This window comes from Corylus avellana, chromosome ca5 (assembly GCF_901000735.1).
Source record: "Corylus avellana chromosome ca5, CavTom2PMs-1.0".
Taxonomy (NCBI): Eukaryota; Viridiplantae; Streptophyta; class Magnoliopsida; order Fagales; family Betulaceae; genus Corylus; species Corylus avellana.
Window position 1 is genome coordinate 30946089 of NC_081545.1, and position 26231 is coordinate 30972319.

General features: G+C 36.3%; 2 protein-coding genes across 6 annotated transcripts; both read right to left on the bottom strand.

Moving 5' to 3' along the window:
- Window positions 1–388: 388 nt before the first annotated feature.
- LOC132183340 (uncharacterized) lies at window positions 389–11667 on the bottom strand. Of its 4 annotated transcripts, XM_059596760.1 has the most exons (12): window positions 7475–7499; window positions 7259–7367; window positions 7019–7145; window positions 5135–5722; window positions 3714–5018; window positions 3301–3625; window positions 2930–3185; window positions 2618–2834; window positions 2045–2409; window positions 1635–1769; window positions 1403–1488; window positions 389–687 (listed from the first exon to the last, which is right to left on the bottom strand). In XM_059596760.1, the coding sequence occupies exons 3-11, from the start codon at window positions 7127–7129 to the stop codon at window positions 1407–1409; spliced, it is 3384 nt and encodes a 1127-aa protein (XP_059452743.1). In that variant the 5' UTR covers window positions 7130–7145; window positions 7259–7367; window positions 7475–7499; the 3' UTR covers window positions 389–687; window positions 1403–1406. The 4 variants fall into 4 exon arrangements, with proteins under 4 accessions (XP_059452743.1, XP_059452742.1, XP_059452741.1 ...); XM_059596759.1 differs by lacking the exons at window positions 7259–7367; window positions 7475–7499 and adding an exon at window positions 11602–11667 and having other exon boundaries at window positions 7019–7207; XM_059596758.1 differs by having other exon boundaries at window positions 7019–7367.
- A 3790-nt stretch (window positions 11668–15457) lies between these two features.
- On the bottom strand, window positions 15458–24635 carry LOC132180378 (uncharacterized). Of its 2 annotated transcripts, none has more exons than XM_059593178.1 (10): window positions 24467–24635; window positions 20700–21287; window positions 19322–20578; window positions 18920–19244; window positions 18565–18820; window positions 18232–18448; window positions 17621–17985; window positions 16850–16987; window positions 16202–16264; window positions 15458–15631 (listed from the first exon to the last, which is right to left on the bottom strand). In XM_059593178.1, the coding sequence occupies exons 1-10, from the start codon at window positions 24626–24628 to the stop codon at window positions 15586–15588; spliced, it is 3417 nt and encodes a 1138-aa protein (XP_059449161.1). In that variant the 5' UTR covers window positions 24629–24635; the 3' UTR covers window positions 15458–15585. The 2 variants fall into 2 exon arrangements, with proteins under 2 accessions (XP_059449161.1, XP_059449160.1); XM_059593177.1 differs by having other exon boundaries at window positions 15458–15646.
- Window positions 24636–26231: the final 1596 nt, after the last annotated feature.

Consider the following 26231-nt stretch of genomic DNA (forward strand, 5'->3'; position numbering starts at 1 on the left):
TGCAGATGGTGTAGCACTGACGTTGCGTAAAAGGCCAGTAAAACATGACTTTCGCTTGCTGCTTTAGCTATTGAATATCTTAAGAAGGGAGACCATTTTGTCAACTTATTGACCAATACCATCCGGTGTTTTTGGCATGCGCCATGCAGATTAGAGATACACAGCAATTAGCAATTTGGGCAATTATCGTGAGATAATCTATATGAAATTTTATTGCTTAAATAGATTTTGAACTGCTCGGTCACTTACGCGGACATTCAAGTCCCACATGATCTTTCTTATAATGGTTGCCTAATGTCCAGTTAAATGTTGTGGATCTCAATCTGGTTATGAAGGCAATTTTTTCAACACAACCCAAACCCAAGGAAAGAATTTATGTGCGTGACAATTCATATATACACCGACTTTGGTTAATGCCTATTGTGACAATATTTCTAGAGAAAAATGGCTCCAAATTCAAACTCCAAAATAGTTTAAGTAGAGCATTAAAATCCATCCAATATAACATTCTATAGATAATTCAGTTCTCATTAACCATAAACTCTCTTATCATCAAGCTTACAACGTCAAGTGAGGACCAAAATAAAGTACCTACTTACATTAATGCTTTTGAGTTCTAAAACTAAGCTCTTCTCAAAACGGCTACAAAGATCTCCCAAATTTATAGGCTTGCAGAAACTCATTGATCTGGAAAAGAAACTGTAAAAAGCTTAATGTTGTGTATATATAATATACATACATGTAATAAATACTTATATTAAAAAATAAAATTGAATCCTCATGATCATGATGATTGAAGTTGCAAATCTTATGTTTAACCTACCCTGCTGATGTGGCAGTGCCATCAGCCATTGGATTAGCTTTTTAAATAATAATAATAAACACCCAAAGGTTGTATTTTTGAAGATAATTTTGATTGTTTTTTGAATTGGAATTCTCCACCTATTTTTGATATCGATGTCAATGATAAACATCTTGTAGAGGTTGGCACTTTGTCAAATGATCAAGAACTTAATCAAAATTGCGATGTAAACCATGTGTTTGATGAAATTAGGTCTAGATGAAATTAATTTTGTTGATTGTCTTGGGGTTGACAATTTTCTATCGAGTTTTCCTGATCACGTTTTCCTACCCATACAAGCAAGTATTGAACAAAGTTAGGGCTTTCTACTATTGAATGACTAATTCAATTTAGGAGGCAAGTTGCAGTGATTTAAAGTTTAAAGGTGCTTGTGAGAATAGAATAGTAATCTGAGAAGTAAAATAGAATTTGCCCAATCTTTTTTTATACTTCATTTTAATTGCATGACAAAATATGTCAAAATTATAGCTTCTAGCAAAGATGGCTTGGAAATGCATGCCAATCTAGTCTTAATTGAAAAGAAAAAGAAGGTAATCTTACCTCATCAGTCATTCTGCCGCCTTCGCCACGTTTGCGTCATGCCAACATCTTCAGATTTATTCTTAATTTTATTCTTGAAATGATTTCTGATATTCATTTAAATATTCATCAGTCATTTTAACAACCCAATATCAAAGGTTTCACAACAATTCCAGGAACAGAAAATTGATCACAAACAGATTATATATATATATACTCTTTTGAAGGATAAGTGATTGAACGAGACACTCACTTAGAAGTTGCAGCTGATGTTTCTGGCTTATCCCTTAAACTTAGTGAGGATAGCGGTCTTGAGAGGTACCACACACTATCTTGTTCAGGACGGCTAGTCGACTCCGTTGGCCATCTCATTGGAACAACTAAACTCCTGTATAGCAATGTCAAACTGATGAGTTGGTGTTGTTCAAGAACCTATTCTGCAGGCCTACGACATATTCACAAAGACAATGGCCTTGCTTATGTTGAGAAGAGAACAAAGAAAATCCCTCTATATGAAGCACTAATATTAATACAACACATATTTACATGAGCTGTCCACAGTTCTATCTAGAATGAACAAATTCTATTTAAAATAAATTGTAAAAAGTGGCTCAAACCAGTTAAATGTATTATATTTAAAGGCAAATTCAGATAAGCTCATACCCCTCAAGACGTCTGTGTTTACAGCGATGCATCTTATCCACTGTGTAGCTCCCAAAAACAATGTCAAGTTGCTTAGCTAGATTTTGTATGTCAGATAATCGCGCAACATCCCAAACCTTCATAATCTGAATGTGATGTGAATACTCCTTGAGAATATCTACAGTCCAAACCAGATTCAGCTGCCGATCGACCTTGTACATCTCTAAAAGTTCAGAGGAAGTACCATCGTGGACAATGAGGTTTCTCCTCTCATGAGGCTGACGCCAACCACTTGTAAGCTTTGCCAACAGAAAAAGCACTGCACTACGAATCTCTGCATTTTTAATTCTGGATATAGATATCTTGAAATTGTTGTTGAAGTAAACCTGTATGTAATTAAGGTAAGAGTTACCTGATTTTCATGTAAGTTCAAATCCACTACAAAATCCAAATTCCAAGATCATACTATCTGAACCATTTTATATTTAAAGTCATTTTTCTAATTTTTTGCCAATGATTCACTTGAATCTATATGAGAATTTCATCTGCCAATGCTGAAAAATATTAGGCAACCAAAACATTGCATGCACCTACCTTCCATCTAGCCTCTCTGAAAAGTATAGAGTCATTCCTGAGTAAAATATCAAGCTGTTCAAACTCCACCAATGAAGCAGTAATTGCCCCAGCCAAGTTCTTGTCCTCATTGGCATCATAGAAACACCCACGTTCCTTGGCATCAATGACTAGTTTCTTCCACACAGAGTCACTCTTGAGTAAAGTCACCCCATTTCCCAAAATCCAAAGGCAATACCTAAAATGAAACAGTGACCAAATTTTAATTTGCACAAACTACAGAATCAGAAACGTTTTTTAGCAGCAGCACAATCTGATATATACAAGTAATACCTTGCTCGAGTCAGTGCCACATTTGCTCTTTGTCGGTTGGAAAGGAAACCTACTCTTCCACTCCCATTGCATCTTACAGTAGAGATAATAATTACATCATCCTCACCTCCTTGGAACCCATCAACAGAGCGGACATTCACAGTGAAGCCACTATTAGACTTGCTGTATTTTCTGACCCTCTCTTCAATTGCAGAAACTTGAGCCTTATATGGTGATATCACTCCTATACTAACCTTCTCCTTTGTGACAAGGAATTCTGTCACAAAAACAGGTAATGGTAAAAGGATTCATAGCATTTGTCTATTCTGAAAGCAATTTTATTTTTCAGGATAATAACCTAGACTAATAAGCAATAAAACATTTAAACATACGTTTAAAAAGATTCCCAACTATCTCAGAGACCACAGCAGCCTCAACCGTATTCTTCTTGCTGTACCCAAGACCAAATTCTTCCTTTCCATGAGCTATACTTATAAAAGAGTAGGAGCTGTACATGCTGCCCTGAAGGAAACGCTTCTCATAGTCTCTTCCTTTAACATTTGGAGCATCTGATATCAGTTTGTCGTAGAACTCCCTGTTTGGAAATAAGCTGATGGTTGGATGCATCCTATACTGGATATCAAGCAGGTGCTTCCGGCGCCTCAACATGACCAGTCTTTCAAACAAACTTCTTCCAAATTCAGCCGTCTTGGATATCTAAGAAGTGCACATTCAAAAGATGTTAAACAAAGTGGGAGATGTTCGTAATTTGCAAAGATAAAAGAACCAAGGATAAAACTCTAACCTCGCTTTTAACCATTGCAGGGAGCTGCCTCTCATCCCCTATGAGAATCGCATGGCGGACGCCATCTAGCTGTAAAGGAATAGCTGATTCACATTCTTTAAGCTGAGCAGCTTCATCGATAACCAAAAATTCCATGCTTGCTTCAGTTCTGTGTAATTTAGCAGAGCTTGATGCAGTACAGAACACTAGGATTGCATTTTCCAAGCAAAAGTTTATTATTGAACAGTTACCTAAATCTGGAACAGAGGATGTCAGAGATAATAGCAGATATCTTAGTATATGGAGGCACTCTTTTCTCATACTCAACTTTGCAAGGCAATCCACACTGCTTCCAGTGTCTTGGAAATTATTGAGAACTTGTAATAATCCTTCATTTGCTACACTGGCACCACACAACAAAGTTTGAAGAGATTTAAGCAAAGTAAGAGCTTTTCTCATATTTTTCACTACCTCTAACGGTAGTAGAGAAGTTGGTAAGTGCGTATACAAATTAACCAGACAAAACTTCAGTTGCTCATGAATTGAACAGAATGTCTTCTTTACAAACTCCTCAAACGTCAAAGGATCATCCTTTTTGAGCTCATCATCCCCCTTATTGTTTTCCTCCTTTCTTTTTTCCTCCTTCCTTTTTTTTTCCTTTCTTTTTTTCTTCCTTCTTTTTTCCTCCTTCCTTTTTTCTTCCTCCCTTCTTTTCTCCTTTCTTTTTTCCTCCTCCAATTTTTCTTGCTCTCTTTTTTCCAAGTATATTTCGTACTGCGATTTAGGGCCAGCAAGCAAAGATATCATTGATTCTAAGCTATTTTTCCAGCCAGAATTAGGAGCAATGCACTTTTTAAGCACATCAACACGATAGTCGAGAAATACATCAAGAAGATCCTTACGATAAGCAATTTTCTTTCTTTTTTTAGGATGCCTAAAACGATCATAAACCTTCATTCGCTTACCATTCCCAAATAAAACTATATCTCCAAGCCCATATTGGTCATACTGTAGCGACTCCCTGACCAACCTCAGCAGCCGTGTTGTAACTTCCAAAACCGCAATGTTAGTTGGAGCACAAGTTAATGTTGTGCACTTCATTTTAAGGAGGGCATGTAATAACACACCAACGGTCTTTGTTTTCCCTGTCCCTGGAGGACCCCATATCAGATTGACAGGATTCTGATGATTGCAGTGTCTCATACCAATGCAGCTTAAAACCGCAGCTTCTTGAGAATCATTCAGATTATAAGAGCTGATCATGTTCTGTATATCAGAAGGAGCAGGGCAGCTTTTTCCAAAGCAAGTCATACAATTTTCGTCATCCTGTTTGGAATAACAAATACATATACATCATCAGGAATGTCAGTCTTAAAAGACAAGCATATATAGTATCATGCATGTGTGTGACATTCAAGAACAAAATGTGATAAAATTCTTACAGCTGAATTGGCTTGCAGTACTGTTTCAATGATGTTTGTGTTTCCTCCTTCTGGTGGGTTTAGTGCACCCCATATACGAACATTTGTAATCAAATTCATAAGATAAACTGCAAACAGTGGTTGTTTCTTGTTCTCGTACTTGTGCACGTCTTGATCAGTCCAAATGGGTTTTGATGCCAGTATCGGGATCATACCAGTCAATATGTTTCTTGGCCCAAGAACATAAGCTATAAGATAGAATCTCTTCGGCCTGTTCAAATCGTCAATGCATTTTGGTATAACATCAGTCAAGGCAATAACATCACCTTTCTGAGGTTCATTTTTTTCTTCTTCATCTTTCTCAGTATCTTCATCGCTCTCTGAGTCATCACTATCTTCATCGCTCTCCACTAATGTAATTTCATAAAACAAGTCTTTGGGAGGTTCAAAATCGTCAGATATCTCAACAGAGTCTATTTCCCAAGTAGGTGTTTGAGACACTGCTGTTATGTTGGAAAACAAATCAGCATGTGTTTCCTCAATTAATGAAGGAAGGAATGACTTCTTGTAATCTGTCACTGACGAGAATGTCTCTGGGATCTTTTTAACCTGTCAGCATTATGAATGGAAATGCCATGACTCATGAGAGAAGATCTACACTACACATGCTTGTAGGAGCAAGACGTACATCATTGAATGAAAAATTGAAGTACACATAATTTTTTTTTGAAGCAATTAAGTTCCCAACAATCTTATGCCAAATCTCAAGGATGCATGAGGGAGATACAATAAATGAATTGATCAATATTTAAAAACAAAAAAATATTTATAAATACCTAAATATTTTCACAATTAGGCATGACCTTAGATGGCACACATCCTTACCATATTGTTTGGATTAGTTCACCTTCCCTAGTACCCTATGTGCTTTATGCATACAACTTATAATTGTAATACAACATTCTCAAGTTAATAATATAAAAATATAATCTTATCGGACAATTCCTACAATAAATATAGGCTTTTAAGACCGAACCACTTAAACCTTTATGTTTTCTCTTTCCCCCTTCTCCGATTTAATCTTCTATTATTTTATTTTCATATTTATATTTTATATTTCAATAGTTAAATCAGCACTCTTAATTTTTTTAAGAGTACCAATAGTCTATGAGATAGAGGGCTTACCATTCCTTGAAGATGCTTAGTTGGAATACATGATTTAGGAAATATGAGAAGCACACGTAAGTTAATTGTTAGAGAGACCATCACTACCAATGGATTTTCACCTTGCTTAATTAATTTCCAATAGGTGTACTATAACGGAGATTGACACTTCGAAAAGTATTTTAATGATACCATAACGTAATATATTGGGACACCTCGATTTCAACCAAAAAACTTAAGCTTAGGAGTTTGGGTCCAACTATGTTATTTCAACCATTTACACCTATTGATGTAGTCTTGTTAATTAAGCGACTTATGTAAATATTGGTGTTTTATGTGATTAACGTATTTCATTATGTTCTTTTCTACTTCTTTGTGATCCTAAATTTCAACTTGTCACAACAGAGTTCGTGAAAATTGGCCTAAAGATTATAATCAGCATTGTAATAGGCATTTACAAAGACTTGGATTAATTTGCATTGTTGAAATCATTTGAATAGATATGTTAAGATCAATTCATATCTCTCAGTTTAACCTGATGAAACTATATTACTAAAAGAAAAAAAGTTTGGACAACTATGGCAGCATACATGATTTATTTGTATGCTTCTCATGTCATATGCATGTATGATGCTTGTGTCGATCTGCTCCGATCCTAATTATAATCTTACCAAAAACCCATCGATGGGGTGTATATGCATGATTAATAATAAATTTAGATAAAAATAAAAACACACGAACCTGATTTTTGAAAAGATCTTTATTGAGAACATCCCCAAGAGACCAAGACAACACCAAGTTTATTAAGCTTGTATGAGCAAGTTCCTTCTCCTTGGCATTACTCTTCTCCATTTCTTCTTAGCGATTTCTGCTAACCAGTAAATTTGCCAAAACCCAAGTTCATGATAATGGCACGCATGCCAATTAAAGCTGAGAGAGAAAACTTTCCACTTAAGAAAATAGGCTAGAAAAGAAATTTACCCAATCGTATGGCTAGCTAGTACATGGCCATAAATAAAGATAGCTAAACACCCATTATGATCATGCTGGATTCTTATCCTTCAATGATGATCATCAAAAGCAGAATGACCTACGTACAACACAAATGCCCCAAGTGAGAAAAAGGAGTAAAGAAGATGTTGACTACAAACCAAACTAAAGTAATTGCTAGTGCATGAAAAAGTTATGTCTACGTACGTATGCATCATTCAACACCCTGTTTCATCCGTACGGCTAACATGCAATGCTAATAACATGGATGCTCATCTTTCGTAGTATATAGGATGATGAACATTGTAATTAAATAAAGACGAGTGTAAAAGAAAGGAAAAGGAAGTCGGGAATATAACTAAAAGACAACAACATTCAACAGAGAATAAACTTAGGGTGTAAGTAAGAAGAAATTAAAGGAAATTCTTTAAACCTTCGATGTTGGTTTTCTATGGGTTGGGTTTCAAGAATCTTACTTGAGAAAAACATGTTCTAGAAATGTTGCACTAAATTGAGAAAGTTGAATTACCAATTAAGAGATAAAGAAATTTGGATTACAAATTCTAATCCGTTGTTTGTGTTGGGTCGTCAAGAAGTGAGGTTTTCTCTCACACTTATAAAGTGACCACCAGCCCCTTCCACAAGTGGGATAACCCCAATAATCTCCCCCTCACACATCGGGCCCTGGGTCAGAGGAGGGACAACCCGTTTCTCCCGTGGATTGTAGGGCCGAGACTTGTTGGTAAACCTTGGCTTTGATACCAATGTTGGGTGGTCTTGGGCCTCTCTCAACCCCAAAAGCTAACTCAAGAGGTGGAGCTTTCCCTCACACTTATTAACTGATCACCAGCCCCTTCTACAACCGATGTGGGATAACCTCAACAGTTTGTTAAGGATGCATGGGTCGTACAAGACATGAAATTTCTCAACCTTAGGAACCCAAATTCCAAGATACCATATGTATGTGGTATGAAATCATTTCTTGTATAGACTGATAGACACATCAATTAGAGCGGATCATATGGAAAGGCAAAGCCTTTTGTTTTCCCACTTTTTCTTTTTCCTTTTCCTTTTTTCTCTCTTTCTTTCCGGCCCCTCTCAATGAAGAAATCTTGCCACTTTACGACACTAGACATGAAGGCTTTTCCAAAGAGCCCACAATACCGACCTCACGGGTGGATCCCAATCCCATGATCAACAGAGAGACCACATAATATATATGATAGTTAGCAGACAGCAGTTAATGATGGATTTGGTTAATAAAACAGTTTTGTAGGAAAATACTTCTTGAAAAATAAAGAGAAGTCGCATTTCTTAATGGGATTAAGAGACTGCACGTTTGGGGATTATAAGTACCATGTCCCCACTGCCCGACTATATTTTTGAGCTCAGCCTCCACTCCCTCTTTCTCCCCCATTCTTCTTCTTCTGTCAAACTATTCAAGAATGAATAGAATCAAGAGGAAAACAGAGCATGTTGTATGTGGAAGAAGAACAGAAGGAGAAGAAGAAAGAAGGAGCAAGTAGATGGAGTAGAGAAGAAGAGAAGTTCTTCATTATCATAATAAACTCGCATGAATTACAAGCAGAAGCAAGAAAGCTTATATACAAGCTACCAATGAAGCAACTGAAACTGTGAAAACAGTTTAACAACTTGAACTTAAAAACTAACTAACTTACTCAACAGAAAAGCTAGTTTATTTAGTTTATAAACGTGTTAAAACTCCCCCTCAAGATGGATGTGAAGGATGATAAATATCCTTTACAAACATCTTGGACAGCAATCTGTAAAAGTCCTTGAAACCAAGGCTTTTAGTAAAGATATCAGCTAGTTGATTATGGGAATTAACATGAAGAGTGCGAATGAGTCCAAGTTGTATTTGCTCACGAACTAGATGACAATCAATTTCGATGTGCTTGGTCCTTTCATGATAAACCGGATTTGCAGCAATATGAAGAGCTGATTGGCTGTCACAAAACAAAAGAGCAGCCTGTGGATGAGGAATTCTGAAATCCTTGAGAAGAGAAGTCAGCCACATCAACTCACAACATGTGGAAGCAAGAGCTCGATATTCTGCCTCAGCAGATGATCTTGACACTGTGTGCTGTTTCTTAGACTTCCAAGACACAAGTGAATCACCAAGAAACACACAAAAACCAGTGATAGACCTTCTAGTATCTAAACAACCTGCCCAATCTGAATCTGAAAAAGCCGTAAGATGAAAATCTGATTTGGCAGAGAAAAGAAGGCCTTGAGCAGGAGAATTTTTCAAGTATCTCAGGACTCGATGAGCAGCATCTAGATGAGGTTGCCGTGGCTTGTCCATAAACTGACTCAATATTTGAACTGAGAAAGCTAAGGCTGGTCTTGTAATTGTCAAATAAAGTAGCCTGCCAACTAACCTTCTGTAGCTTGTGGAATCTGAAAGGAGATCACCTTCATCCTTTGAGAGTTTCAAATTTTGTTCCATAGGAAATTTAACAGGTTTAGCAGCCAATAAACCTGAATCCTCTAGGATTTCAAGAGCATACTTTCGTTGACAAAGAGAAAGTCCTTCTATAGACCTAGCTATTTCAAGACCGAGAAAGTATTTTAAAGGCCCTAAATCCTTCAACTTAAATCTCTCATTCAAAAGAGAGATGAAAGAGGACACTGCCTGTGGATCATTGCTTGCAATAGCTACATCATCAACATAAACTAACAAAGCAATAAAGGAAGATCCTTTGAGTTGAGTGAATAGGGAGTAATCTGCCTTGGACTGTGTAAAACCAAGCTGAATCAATGCAGTGGAAAATTTTGAAAACCACTGTCTAGAGGCCTGCTTCAATCCATACAAGGATTTAGTTAATCTACAAACCTTTGTCTCCCCCTTAGTGCCAAAACCAGGAGGCATAGACATGTACACTTCTTCATCTAAATCCTCATGCAAAAATGCATTGTTTACATCTAATTGATGTAAAACCCAATCCTTTGCTGCAGCAAGTGCCAAAAAACATCTAACCGTAGTCATCTTAGCAACAGGTGAAAAGGTCTCATGAAAATCCAACCCTTCACATTGAGTATACCCTTTGGCTACCAACCTAGCCTTGTATCTTTCAATGCTTCCATCAGATTTGTACTTCACTTTATAAACCCATTTGCAACCAATGGGATGTTTATCAGAAGGCAAATCAGTGACTACCCAAGTTTTATTTTCCTCCAAAGCCTTAATCTCAGCTTTCATAGCCTCACACCAAAGTGGATTCTTAACAGCTTGATGATAAAATTTAGGCCCAGGTTGAGATGAAATGGAAAGACAGAAATGCTTATGAGAAGAAGACAGGTTATCATAAGAAATGAAATTGGACAATGGATAAGGTTTACCTGAGTTGTCAACATTTGAAGCCGATTGAGGTGAAAAAGTAGAAACCAGTTTACAATGATAATCTTGCAAGTAACTAGGTTTGTGTTTGATCCTATCTGACCTTCTAAGAATAGGAGAACAAGGGGGAGTTTTTGGTGAAAATTCAGGTGGAATGTTTGCATGAGCGGAAGATGATGAACAATCTGCCATTGGAGATGGACCAGAATATGCAAAGAAATCACAGTTTGTGATTATGGCTCTGATACCATGTCAAACTATTCAAGAATGAATAGAATCAAGAGGAAAACAGAGCATGTTGTATGTGGAAGAAGAACAGAAGGAGAAGAAGAAAGAAGGAGCAAGTAGATGGAGCAGAGAAGAAGAGAAGTTCTTCATTATCATAATAAACTCGCATGAATTACAAGCAGAAGCAAGAAAGCTTATATACAAGCTACCAATGAAGCAACTGAAACTGTGAAAACAGTTTAACAACTTGAACTTAAAAACTAACTAACTTACTCAACAGAAAAGCTAGTTTATTTAGTTTATACACGTGTTAAAATCTTCTTCTACTTACTCTTTCTTCTTTTTCTTTTTGTCTGCAACTTGAAAGCCAAATCTATCGCTTCCCTTCCCTCCACTCCATCGCCCACACACCTCCCCCCTTCAATTCGGAAGGTGCAAATAACACAGGGCAATCAATCCCTTCGGTAACAATGTCAACCCAATCCCCTGCCTCAACTGTCCCTGCATTAAGGACGCCAGCCTTCTTGCCCTTCATGCCAATGCACTTCGTGGTGATCATAATTAATTGACATTTATGAAGATTTGCATTTCCATCGTCAAACTCAATAGTAAACATATATATATGCACAAATAATAATTAAAAATAAAAAAAATAAAAAATAACAATAAAATCAATCAGTGCTTCTCACTTTAGCATGATGAAACTATATTACTAATCAAAAAGGTTAAGGAAAGGTACACACACCTGGCTATAATCATGCTCGATGTTGAGCTCTCAAAATCCGAAGTATGGTTGATAAACATCATCAAATTAAGCAGGAAGACCTACAAACAAAAGCACAAGGAGATAAAAAAAGAGGACCATATTCATTCCTGAGAAAAGATCTAAAGAAGACGTTGGCTGCTGCAACTCAAACAAGTAATATCTGGTGCATGACTTAGTACGTACGGCTAACATGCACACTGCTAGCTGATTACCTAGATGTACATATTGTAGATATTTTAACGTTCCAAATAATCTCTCAACTTTTGTACTCATTGTAATCAAACAGAGAATCAACATAGCCTGTAAAGAAGAAGAAGAAGAGATTGTTAAACCTTGAACGTTGTTGTTTTGCAGTGCTGAGGTTATTGAGAATGAAAAAGGACATGCAGTTGTTGAGGTAGACCAAAAGACGCACTCTTTTGAGAAGAACTAAGAAGACGAAGAAGAAGAGTTTGTAAACAAATATACAACAAGTACTACTTTGAAACTCACACTTTTCTGGGAAATGAAAAGGACACTAGAGACTTGGAAGCTCTTTAGTCCGTTCAGAAAACGTGGCCTATTGGCTATTGGTTTCCTTCCAGCTTCATTTATTTATGAATTTCAGAATTTGTAGTACTCTCCCCCCTTCCCTCGCTGTCTTATAAATAGTTTTGATTCTGATGACATACAGAACACCTTGTCACATCTTTTGTACCCAAAGATGTTGGCCCTCCTCCGAGTGACACAATTTTTATTTGTTCATATAACATATCATGTATTATAATATAATATACATCTATATAGGTCGTTAAGTCTAAAAGTAAAACTAAACAAGTGCTTAAGGGGTAGCTCAATCAACTGTAGACTACGTTTTATAAAACGGAAGTCACTAGTTCAAATTTTCCTATTGTGTGGACATGTTAAAAAAAAAAAAAATTGAACAAAAAATAAAAATAAATAGGCATAGCTCTACTATATCTATTTTACTTCTTTTCGTCAAAATTGATCCTGTTTCAATTAGGTCATTTTCAAGTCTAGCTAAAACTCAACAATTAAGTGCACTATGTTTTTTTTTTCATTATATTATTAATCCCGTTGTGGGTCTGGTCGTCACCCAGCATGGGTAATTTTATTATTATTATTATTAACCTTGATTTTTTTTAATTTAATTTAAAATTAAAGAAATTTGAAATTTTATAAAAATTTCAGGGATGTAAAATGTCATTTTATCCATTTTACCTTTTGTTTTAATGTCAAACCCTAACGGAGGGAGTGGACTACATCAAATTAGAAATTCGAGGGTTATAATTGAGAGTTTTTAAACTTTTCGGGGTTATGTCAAAACACGTGGAAATTCATGGGGGCTTTGTGAAATTTTCCCTAAACTTTAATTACAATAATGTTTTGACCAAGTCTCGGCAAGTCCCGATTAGGTCCTAGAGGTGTTCCAACGGTAGCTCGGCCGAGTCCTGACGAGTCTCGACGGGGTTCTCATTGTATTTTGGTGGGTCCCTAAGTATTCCGGCAGGTCCCAGTGACATTCTAGTTGGGTCCGTCAATTTGAAGATGAGAAGTTCAAACTCGAAAAATAGTTTACGGTTTTCAAAAATAAAAACTATTTTACGGAAATTAAAAAAAAAAAAAATTGGGCAAACCGAAAATATTTTTCATCGCACCAAACACCGAAAAATATGAAAAATATTAGATCAAAATGGAGTCTAAGTTGTTAGATCAAAATGCTATATATAAGTATGATATTTTTTACCAAAAAAAAAATGCCGTTGTTTGAATTCCAATTAAAGCATATATATATATATATAATTTGATGACACAAAATTAATTAAACATAATTCTGAAATCATATTTATTAGACATATCACATGCCAATATGCCATCCATAAGGAGAGAATTCAATTTCTGTTCATTGGCCATGTCTCCATTTTGATCTGGACTAGGTCCCAAGATATATTATTTGAATGAAATAACTTGGCAAACTCAGTTCAATACAAATTTATTAGTAAATTTGCACCTTTTTTTTTAATTTTTTTATTAATGGAGATGAGCATAATTGTTTAGCTTAAACAAAGCAAATAAAGAAATCATAGGCCCATGTCATTCATTTGATGTATTGCCTCTTATGTTCTATTTACCAATTCTAATTAAGTAGTTTAGGAACTTTTTATTTGGGTTGTCCAGCTTATTGTTGTAATTTGTTGTTTCTTTGTCCTGTAAAGATGGTTTTTATGTGCTTTTTGTTTGGATTGTCCAATCCATTATTGTAATTTGTTATTTCTTTGTTCTGCACTCAGAAAAAATAAAATAAAATAAAAAAACGATTGATTTTATGAATAGGTAAAAGGTGATGGGACGATAGCCTGAAATTTTTGTGAGACAGTGGAAGAAAGAAGGAAAAAAAAAAAAAAGTACTAGTTTTTGTTTTTCGTAAAAGTGACTGATGAGATTGAAAAATATGGCTGTCAAATCATATGCAATACAGAGAAGTGGTCTGTAATGTAAATAGGAGGGACCTATATATATATATATATATATATATATATATACATTGGAGGTACATTCTCATCAATCGTTTGCCCTTTTTTTTTCTTTTTTTCTTTTTTTTTCTTTTTTTTGTGTGTGGAAGGAATGTGATAAAACGATATGCATCCATCATTTGGCCAAAAAGGGACACCGTGGCTCTCTTTGGTAAAAGTCTCGGGGCATTTGTTTGGCTTTTTTTTTAAAAAAAAAAAGCAAAAATTAATTGACGTGAAAAAAAAAAAATTGTATGCAAAAAGTGAAAAAATAAATTGTTTTGTAATTTTTTTTATTAAAATAATAATAAAGAGTAATTAATGTGATATAAAAAATAAAAATGTTGAAAGTTAATGTTTTTTTGATAAATAGTATTTGGCCATTACCAAACCTAGTATTTTCTATATTAGGTTTAATTTACCATAGTTGTATGATGCAATCAAATCAGTGGGATGAGATACTCGTGGTTTGAATTGTTGAATTGATACTCGTGGTTTGACCTTGTAATAAATAAATAATTCATATTATTTCAAATAAACATATAAATTCCTGTCAAATGCATATGTACCAAAAGAATGCATGTCCAAAAGAGGTAGATCAATCGGCTGGGACCATGCTTAATGAAGCAGAAGTAACTAATTCGAATCTTCCTCCCTCCTCTTCTGTGGACATGCCCAAAAAAAGAATACTTGTTTCCGGCCATTTTTCCAATTTTTCCAATAAAGTTCATATGAAATTACAAATTTACACTCAAATAAAAAGTTATAAAAAAACAGAAAAAGAAACAGAGGTATATATAAACCACAAGTTAGAATGCCAAAATAAACTATATAGAGAGGGATAAACCTCAAGTTACGATGCCAAGATAAATCATGAAAATGTTAAAAGCTTGATGTCGTATAACAAACATATTTTAAAAAATATGGTGATTAGTAATTAAAGATGGCTTGGAAATAATGCATGCAAATCCAATTTTAATTAAAAAAATAAAAAATAAACTAAAGGATCCTTACCTCATAAGGAATTTTTCTTCAAGCCAACATCTTTCTTAGGGGTGAAATAGCGGTTGGGTTAGTGGCTAAAACCGCTAACCGCAACTGCCTCTGCGAACCGGATAGCGGTTAACTGTATCTGGCTAACCGCTTTTTTGGGCCTTTTTATTGGGCTTTTTTTGGGCCGGTTTTGAGAATTATTTTGGGCTCACTTTAAACATTTTTTTTTTCCATCTTTTTGTCTTTTCAGGGCCATTTTAGCATCAAATTAGCCCAAAGGAGCCCAATAATAATTAATAATAATAATAAAATCTAAAATACTCCACAAATTTACATTAGTTTACTATGAATGCATTTCAACATACAAATAAAATTTTCAAAAACCTTGTAAATAATCTACTAGCAATCTTAATTTCATCTCATGAAGACTCAAACATATATCCCTTAGCCATAATAATTAGCTGCTATTTTCTTCAGTCTCTGCTGATCCAATGCTTGTTGATCTGCCAACAAAGCCTCTATCAAAACAAAGCTTCATGCAGTTAATCACTAAAACATAATATTAAGTCCTAATTCAAGCCACAACATGTAAACAACAAAAAAACAGAACAAGAAAAAGAAATCCAACAAAGAAACACCTATTATGCATCTGTGTTGCAGGGACTAAGAAAACGGAACCATCGATTTTTTATCTCTATGTGATTCCAACATCTAAAACCAAATCTATCAGAGAAACTAAAATCCAAATAAAAAGAAATCGACCTAATGAACACAAATCTAACAGATTAATCACCACACAGTTCATATGAAACTTGGATTTAAATAAATAAATTAAAAAAAAAATCATGATATGTAAATTCTATCAAACCCCCAAATCTAATTGGGATGAAATTTGGGCCCAAATGTGATGAAATGTAACCCTATGATATTCATAAACAATCATAATGTACCCCTATATGCTAATCATGTGCAGATTGAAACAGAAATCCAAGAAATTGAAGAAATCCCAAAATAAAAAACTAAGTACTTGAAATATTGAAATAAATTCCAAATGGTGAGATATTGCTACATACAGTTCTTGTAAGCCATACAGTTCTTGTAAGCCTGGCACACTGCTGAGGTTCCTGTACAGCCACCTGAGAAGAAGATAAAGAAATCAAACAATAAACATTTAACCTCACATTCTTGTGTAAATGCTGTAAGCATACCGAAATCAAAATCAAGTTACTAAACTTACCTTGCTTGGCGAGGAGAGACAGTGAGTTGAGAGAGCGCATGAAAGATGCAAACGACTACCACTATACTACAACAACTTATTTGTTATATATATATATATTTAAAAAAAGCCGTTAGCGGTTAACGGTTTCCAAAAACCCACTAACCGCTAACCGCAACCGCAACCACAACTGCCTAGGCGGTTAGCGGTTTTTACTAACCGCTTTTAAAAGCGGTTAGCAGTTGCGGTTAGGCGGTTTTAAATTTCACCCCTAATCTTCCTATTTATTCTTCATTCTAGGCTTGAAATGATCTGACATTCATATATATAATCTTAAGTCTTTTGAAAGAAAATGGATCATAAACATATTTTTTTACTGCTTAGAATTGGAAAAAAAGCAAGGAAAATCAATTTTTATTTTTATTTAAAGTGATTATGCAGAAGAAATTTCCATGTGTCAAGAATGCTTAAATTTAAATTTAAGAACAGTAGATTTATTTCACACCTTTGAGTTACGGTTGATGCTTCTGACTCATCCCTCAGACTAAGTGAGGATAATGGTTTTGAGAGGTACCACATACTATCGACTTTAGGACCACTACTACTTGAGTCCACTGGCCATCTCTTTGGAACAACCAAACTCCTGTAACAAACTCAAACACGAGAAGTGTATTAAAACATAAATTAAATTATTAAATTTTACTCATTTCTATTAACTTAAACTTTCGAAATAAGTGACGATTTAACAAAGTGGTATCAGGCCCTTTTCCGTTAATAAGTTAGAACACATAAAAGTGAATATAATATTAATCTTGTTATTATTTGCCTTCCTTCCCTATTTCTGCAGGCCTATGGCATAAACACTGCTTGATAACATACTTTTTTCATTCATCGGATTCAGAGTTTGTGTAAGGATATAAATCATTTGGAATAAATTTTGATTTTGTATTTCTTAAATCAAGAGATTTAGATAATATTTGTTAACCCTGATTTAAGGGATAAATTTGTATTTGAAATATTTTAAATCACATGTAAAGTTTTATAAATAGAGTTGTGTACTTAGATCATATATGAATGAAATATGTAGCCTATCAAGGCTTTGATGTGTGGATGTAGGCTATATGCTGAACCACCTTAATCCATGTTCCGCTTTTATATTTATCATATTATGTGTTTCTATGGAGTTTAAGTTTAACTAGAACAACATATACATATTAGCTGATATATACTAGATAAATGTGTTATATTTAAAAGCAAATTCAGATAAAGCTCATACCCCTCAACACATATGTGTTTGCAGAGATGCATCTTATCCACTGTATAGCTCCCAAATAAGATGTCAAGCTGCTTTGCTAGTCTTGGTATGTCAGATAATGGCAAAACATCCCAAACCTTCATAACCTGAATGTGATATGAATCCTCTTTGAGAATATCGACAGTCCAAACCAGATTCAGCAGCTCATCGACCTTGTAAATCTCTAAAAGTTGCGAAGAAGTCCCATAATGGACAATGAGGTTTCTCTCCTCGTGGGGCTGACGCCAACCACTTGAAAGCTTTGCCAAAAGAGACATAACTTCCTTACGAATCTCTGCATTGCTAGTCCTTGCAATAGATTTCTGGAAATCATTGCAGAAGAAAACCTACATTTTAATTAGGGTAATAGTAATGTCATCATAAAAATTCGTCAGATCAGTTCAAACCCATTACAAAATCAAAATTCCAACTGTCTACTATGTCTACCACTTTACACTGAATCTTTATATATAGTCATATTTCTATCCTTTGATTCACTTGAATCTATATGGGAATTTCATGATGATCTGTCAATGATGAAAAAATATTAGAGACATCAAATAGGCATAGAACAACCAAAACATTGCATGCACCTTCCATATATGCTCTTTGAACAGCAGAGAGTCGTTATTGAGTAAAATATCATGCTTTTCAAGCTCCACCAATGCAGCAGTAATTGCCTGAGCCAAGTTCTTGTCCTCATTGGCATCATAGAAACACCCACGTTGCTTGGCATCAAGGACTAGTTTCTTCCAAACAGTGTCACTCTTTAGTAAAGTACCCCCATCCCCCAAAATCCAAAGGCAATACCTAAAGAATGAAACAGTGACCAAATGTTAATTTGCAAAACCGACAGAATTGTTAGAAACGTTTTTCAGCTGCAGTTCAATCTGGTCAATATATATATATATATATACTAGTAATACCTTGCTCGAGTCAGTGCCACATTTGCTCTTTGTCGGTTGGAAAGAAAACCTACTCTTCCACTCCCATTACATCTTACAGTAGAGATAATTATTACATCATCCTCACCTCCTTGGAACCCATCAACAGAACGAACACTCACAGAGAAGCCACTACCAAACTTTCTGTATTTCCCGACCCTCTCCTCAATTGCAGATACTTGAGCCTTATATGGTGATATGACTCCTATGCTAACCTTCTTCTTTGTGTCACGGAATTCTGTCACAAAAACAGGAAATGGTAAAAGGAATTCATATCATTTGTCTATAACTTTTTCTGAAAGCAAATGTTTCCTGGATAATAACCAATAAAACATACGTTTAAAAAGATTGTCAACTATCTCAGAGACCGCAGCAGCCTCAACCATATTCTTGGGACTGTGCCCTCGACCAAATTGCTCCTTTCCCTGAGCAATACTTATAAAAGAGTAGGAGCTGTACATGTTGCCCTGAAGGAAACGCTTCTCGTAGTCTCTTTCTTTAACATGTGGAGCATCTGAAATCTGTTTGTCATAGAACTCTGTGTTTGGAAATAAGCTGATGGATGGATGCATTCTGTACTGGACATTAAGAAGGTGCTTCTGGTGCCCCAACATGACAAGTCTTTTGAACAAACTTCTTCCAAATTCAGCCTTGTCGGATATCTAAAAAGTGCACATTCAATTAAAACATGTTAAACAAAGTGGGAGATGTTCAGAATTTGCAAAGACAAAACTCTAACCTCGCTTTTAACCAACGCAGGGAGTTGCCTCTCATCCCCTATGAGAATAGCATGGCGGACGCCTGATAGCTGTAAAGGAATAGCTGATTCACATTCTTTAAGCTGAGCAGCTTCATCGATAACCAAAAATTCCATGCTTCCTTCAGTTCTGTTTAATTTAGCGGAGCTTGATGCAGTGCAGAACACTAGGCATGCGTTTTCCAAGCAAAAGTTTGTTATTGAACAGTTACCTAAATCTGGAACAGAGGATGTCAGAGATAATTGCAGATCTCTTAGTACATCAAGGCACTCTTCTCTCATGCTTCCTGTGACTAGGAAAAAATTGACAACTTGTGATAACCCTTCATTTGGCACACTGACACCATGCAACAAAGTTTCAAGAGATTGAAGCAAATTCATAGCGCCCATCATCTTTTTCACTACATCTAACGGTAGAAGAGCAGTTGGTAAGTGCGTATACAAATTAACCATACAAAAATTCAGTTGCTTATGAATTGAAAAGAATGTCTCCTTTAAAAACTCCTCAAATGTGAAAGGATAATCATCGTCCTTCTTTTTGAGCTCATCATCCCCCTTCCTTTTTTTTTCCTTTCTTTTTTTTCCTTTTCTTTTTTTCTTCCTTCTTTTTTCCTCCTCCCTTTTTTCTTCCTCTCTTCTTTCCTCCCTTCTTTTTTCCTCCTCCCTTTTTTCTTCCTCTCTTTTTACATAGTATATTGAGTACTGCGATATAGGGTCATCAAGCAAAGATATCATTGATTCTAAGCCATTTCTCCAGCCAGATTTAGGAGCTAAGCACTCATTAAGCGCATCAGCACGATAGTCGAGAAACACATCAAGAAGCTCTGTACGATAAGCAATCTTCTTTTTTTTTTTTTTACGATCATAAATCTTCATTCGCTTACCATTCCCGAATAAAACTATATCTCCAAGCCCGTATGTGTTATACCCTTGCGAATGCTTAGCCGAACTCAGCAGCCGTTTTGTAACTTCCAAAACCGCAATGTTAGTTGGAGCACAAGTTAATGTTCTGCACTTCATTTTAAGGAGGGCATGTAATAACACACCAACGGTCTTTGTTTTCCCGGTCCCTGGAGGACCCCATATTAGATTGACAGGATTCTGATGATTGCAGTCTCTCATACTAATGCAGCTTAAAACCGCAGCTTCTTGAGAGTCATTTAGATTAAAAGAGCTGATCATGTTCTGTAAATAAGAAGGGGCAGGAGCAGGACTGTTTTTTCCTTTAGAAAAGCAATCCTGTTTGGAATAATAAATACATATATAATGCATCATCAGGAATGTCAGTCTTAAAAGACAAGCGTATATAGTATCATGCATGTGTGTGACATTCAAGAACAAAATGTGATAAAATTCTTACAGCTGAATTGGCTTGCAGTACTGTTTCAATGATGTTTGTGTTTCCCCCTTTCGGTGGGTTTAGTGCACGCCATATACGAACATTTGTAATCAAATTCATAAGATAAACTGCAAAAAGTGGTTGTTTCTTGTTCTCGTACTTGTGCACGTCTTGATCAGTCCAAATGGGTTTTGATGCCAGAATCGGGATCGTACCAGTCAATATGTGTCTTGGCCCAAGAACATAAGCTATAAGATAGAATCTCTTCGGCCTGTTCAAATCGTCAATGCATTTTGGTATAACATCAGTCAAGGCAATAACATCACCTTTTTGAGGTTCATTTTTTTCTTCTTCATCTTTCTCAGTATCTTCATCGCTCTCTGAGTCATCACTATCTTCATCGCTCTCCACTAATGTAATTTCATAAAACAAGTCTTTGGGAGGTTCAAAATCTCTAGATATCTCAACAGAGTCTATTTCCCAAGCAGGTGCTTGAGACACTGCTGTTATGTTTTCAAACAAATCAGCATGCGTTTCCTCAATTAATGAAGGAACGAATGACTTCTTGTAATTTGTCACTGACGAGAATGTCTTTGGGATCTTTTTAACCTGTCAGCATTATGAATGGAAATGTCATGACTCATGAGAGAAGATCTACACTACACATGCTTGTACGTAGGAGCAAGATGTACATCATTGAATGAAAAATTGAAGTACACATAAATCAAGAAATATATAAAGCAATTAGTTCCCATCAATCTTGTGCCAAATCTCAAGAATGCAGAGGGAAATATAAGAAGAGCATGTATGAAGTTAATTGTTAGAGAGACCATCACTTCCAATGGATTTTCACCTTGTTTAATTAATTTCCAATAGGTACTATTAGGGAGATTGACACATTGAAAAGTACTTTAATGATACCAACATATAATATATATGTGTCAATAGTACTTTAATGATACCAACATATAATATATTGGGACAGTATCTCTCAACCCAAAAACTTAAGCTTATTACTTTAGATTTGACTATGTTATTTATCCTTTAACACCTATTGGTGTAGGCTTGTTAGGTGAATTATGTAAATTTTGAAATTTTTTGGTGTTTTATGTGATTAAAGTATTTTATTATGGTCTTTTCTACTTCTTAGGCTCTATTTACTTCGACGTAAAATGGTTTTCAGAAAATGATTTCCGTATTTTACGGTGTTTACTTCGACGTAAAATAGTGTTCAACGGAAAATATTTTCTTTTTGACCAAAAATTCTTTTTTTAATTTTAGGAAAATGGTTTACGGTTTTCAAAACCGTAAACCATTTTCCGACTATGAGCATCTCATTCTTAAATTGATGGATCTTGCCAAGACCCGCCTAGAACCTCGTCGGGACTTGACCGGGTCCCACCTGGGACTTGACCAGGACCCGCCTGAGACTTGCCCAGGACCCGCCTGGGACCTAACTGGGACTTGCCCGAGACATGACCGGGACTCGCCTAAGACCTACCCGGGACTTGATCGGGACCCGCTCGAGACTTGACCGGGACCCGCCCGGGAACCGTCTGGGACATAATCGGGACGCGCCCGGAACCTGCCCGGGACCTGACCGGAACTTGACCGGGACCCCGGAAAGACCTGCCCGGGACTTGACCGGGACCTGCCCGAGACCTGATTGAGACTTGCCCGGGACCCCGGCGGGACTTGCCCGAAACCCGCCTGGGACCTGCCCGAGACTTGACCTGGACTTGACCGAGACTTGCCCGAGACCTGACTGGGACTTGCCCGGGACCCGCCCAGGACCTGATCGGGACTTGACTAGGACCCACCCGAGACTTGACCGGGACCTGTCCGAGACTTGATCGAGACCCGCTCGGGACCTGACCGAGACCTGCCCGGGACCTGCCCGAGACTTGACCGGGACCTGCTCGGGACCTGACCGAGACCCGCTCAAGACTTGCTCGGGACCCCGGTGGGACTTGCCTGGGACCTGACTGGGACTTGCCCGGGACCTGCCCAGGACCTGACCGGGACTTGACTGGACCCGCCCGGGACTTCACCGGTACCTAACCGGGTCTTGACCGGGACTTTACCGAGACCGAGCAAGTCCCGGTCAGGTCCCGATCAAGTCCTGGGCGAGTCCTGGTCAAGTCCCGGTTAGGTCCCGCCGGAGTCCCGAGTAAGTCTCGAGCGGATCTCGGTCAAGTCTCGAGCAGGTCTCAGTCAAGTCTCGGGCAGGTCCCGGGCGGGTCCCGGTCAGGTCCCGAGTGGGTCCCAATCAAGTCCCGAGCGAGTCCCGATTAGGTCCCGGGTAGGTCCCTCCGGGGTACCGGGCGGGTCTCGGTCAAGTTCTGGGTGGGTCCCGGGCAGGTCTTGGGCGCGTCCCAGTCAAGTCCCGGAAGGGTCCTGGTCAGGTCCCGGGCGGGTCCCGAGCGTGTCCTGGTCAAGTCTCGGGCAGGTCTCGATCAAGTCTCATGCAAGTCCTAGTGGGGATCTTATTGGAAAAAATATATATTAAAAAAAAAAAAGATATTAAAAAAAATTATTTTCCATGTGCAAGGTAAACGTTGTAAAATGTTTTCGACTGAAAATATTTTCAGGAAAAATGAATTTTCTGAAAATATTTTACGAATAAAACAATTTTACGTCGAAGTAAACGGAGCCTTAGTGATCCTAAATTTCAATTTGTGACAACAAGGTCCATGAAAATTGGCGAAAATTCCTCTTCTAATTGCTTTCCGGCCATGCCTAGAGTGCCCTTCCTGATGATTATGAATAAACAGACTATGAGCTTAAATAACATTTCCACATATAAGCTTATAATCGGCATTTACATAGACTTGGATTAATTCCCATTGTTGAAATCGTTTGAATAGATCATATGTTAAGATCAATTCATGCCTCTCAATTTAACCTGATGAAACTATATCACTATAATAAAAAATAAATAAAAAAAGTTTTAACAACTATGGCAGCATGCATGATTTTTTTTTTTTTTTTTTGGGAGGGAAAATCAATATGATATCATTAATAGTGGTCAAAAGCATAAAAGCTCTTATAATCACAAAACATACAGTTCTGGAAGATCATAACCGAAGCTAAAAGATTACACATAAAAAAATCGAAAATATAACAAATCTTATAATGAAAACCAATCTATGACGTCAAACATCCGCTATCACAATCCGATCTTCAGATTATAAAACAGATTTGCTAACGCATACTCTGGGAGCACAGGAAGCCATTTCCCAGGTATGAGCAAAATACTCACACCCAAACTATTCTCATCTCGACCCGAAAGCCAAAAATATTATTCACGTCCTCAGTCCAACGGCTAGGACCATAAAATAAAAACAACAACGTACAATAAATAAACAAACAACAACAACAACAACAACAACAACAACAAAAAACAAAAACAAAAACCCCCACAAGCAGCAGTGGAGAAGCACAACATCGTAGACATCCATTCGGAAGACACGACTTGGCTGAAGAAAATGATCAGATCTAAGGTTGAAGAGACTACAAACTAGATCTAAAGCAATCAGCCAAAAACGGAGACCGGTGGAGCTTACAGAGAAGACGCCGAGCACTGCTATCATGAAAGGGAAGGAGGGAAGATCTAAATCTAGATCTTCCCTCCTCTTGAAGTTCTTCTTAGTGTTGTTTAGATGAAAAGAGAGGGGAATTATAGAGAGAAGGCAGTTTTGTGAAAGACTATTATGATTTATTTGTTTACATGCTTCTCATGTCATATGATTAATAATAAATTTAGATAAAAATAAAAACACACGAACCTGATTTTCGAAAAGATGTTTATTGAGAACATCCCCAAGAGACCAAGACAACACCAAGTCTATTAAGCTTCTACTGGCAATTAGTTCTTCCTCCTCGGCATTAGTCTTCTCCATTTCTTCTAAGCGATTTCTGCATAACCAGTAAATTTGCCTACAACACATGCATGCATCGCTAGACGCTAATGATGATCATCAGAACCAGAATGACCTACAACACAAATGCCCCAAGTGAGAAAAAGGAGTAAATTAAGAAGACATTGACTACGAAGTTCGAATCAAATTAAAGTAATTTCTAGTGCATGAAAAAGTTAATGTGTACGTACTTAACTTTTGCACCATTCGACACACTGTTCCATCCGTACGACCAACATGTAATGCTAATAACATCAACGTGGATGCTTATCTTTCGTACTATAGGATGATGAACAACATTGTAATTAAACAAAAAACAAGTGTACAAGAGAAAGGAAAAGGTAGTCGGGAATATAACTAAAAGACAGAAACTGTCACCGGAGAATTCTCTGGTGACAGTTTATTCGAATAAACTAGCGTAGGGTGTCAGCAAGAACCCAAATTCCTAGTCTTAGATACCATGTATGTGGTATGAATTCATTTCTTCTTAGAAAATAGAGCTCTTATATCCGAAAAGAGCTTTTGAAAAAAAGTTTTATTTTTAAATTTTTGAGAAAATTACAATTTTTCTCTTCAAAGTTGATAACGTTTTTCAATTCGAACACCAAAATTTCAATTTTTGCAATCAATTCTCTAAAGTTTAAAATTTTTACAATTTGACCAATTATATCCAAAACTTTCCATATTGCCCCTAATTTTTATTTTTTTATTTTTTATAAAAAATAAATAATAAAATCTGGGTGGCCATCTGACCATTTTTACACCCCCAAATTTGTTTTGTTTTGTTTTTTTTTGTTTTATAAAAAATAAAAATAAAAATTAGGGGCAATATGAGAATTTTGGAATAATATTGGTCGAATTGAAAAAAAATTAAAACTTTGTGGGGGTGGATTGCAAAAATTGAAACTTTAGTGTTCGAATTGAAAAACGCTGTCAACTTTGAGAGGGTAAATTGTAATTTTCCCTAAATTTTTTTCTAAAAGTGAGTTTTGACAATTTTTAAACTTTTAAAGTACTTTTTAAGTTTATTAACGAACGCTCTAAGCTTCTTAATTAACACAACTCACAAGCAACTTTTATTTATTGTTTAAGAAACAAGAGTAAAATTGGGTATATATATAATTAAGTACCATGCATGTTCCCACTCCCAGAGTATATTTTTGAGCTCAGCCTCCTGTTCCCTAGCTCTTTCTCCCTCATTCTTCTTCTACTACTAACTTTTTCTTCTTCTTTTTCTTTTGTCTGCAACTTGAAAACCAAATCTATGGTTTCCCTTCCCTCCTCTCCATCGCCCACACACCTCCCCACATTTGTGGGCGATGGAGATCAGGAGGGAAGGGAAGCCATAGCTTGTGGATTATAATGTGTGTTACATTCATTCATTTTGAGCACTGAAATGTTCTTAAAAATGCTAAATTGACATCGTGTGTCCACTATATATCCAGCTATTGACATTATTTTAAGGTAATTAAAGACAATTAATTTCTATTATTTTTAATAAAATATCATTTAATTCAATTATATTTTGTAATTTTTCTTCAATTTATTTGTATTGGCTAAAGTTTTTATAAATATATATGCATTTTTTCATATTACAATTCAGTTTACAAATATTAGTATTAATGCCCAATTA

Coding starts and splice junctions, on each gene's coding strand:
- LOC132183340 (XM_059596759.1), bottom strand. CDS start 7,129: ATGGAGAAGAGTAATGCCAAGGAGAAGGAACTTGCTCATACAAGCTTA. Junction 3,626..3,713: donor CTGCAATGGTTAAAAGCGAG/GTTAGAGTTTTA, acceptor TGCACTTCTTAG/ATATCCAAGACGGCTGAATT. Junction 1,489..1,634: donor ACATCAGCTGCAACTTCTAA/GTGAGTGTCTCG, acceptor AATGAATATCAG/AAATCATTTCAAGAATAAAA.
- LOC132180378 (XM_059593177.1), bottom strand. CDS start 24,628: ATGTGTTGTAGGCAAATTTACTGGTTATGCAGAAATCGCTTAGAAGAA. Junction 17,986..18,231: donor TCAAAGAGCATATATGGAAG/GTGCATGCAATG, acceptor ATTAAAATGTAG/GTTTTCTTCTGCAATGATTT. Junction 15,647..16,201: donor CTGTATGGCTTACAAGAACT/GTATGTAGCAAT, acceptor TTGTTTTGATAG/AGGCTTTGTTGGCAGATCAA.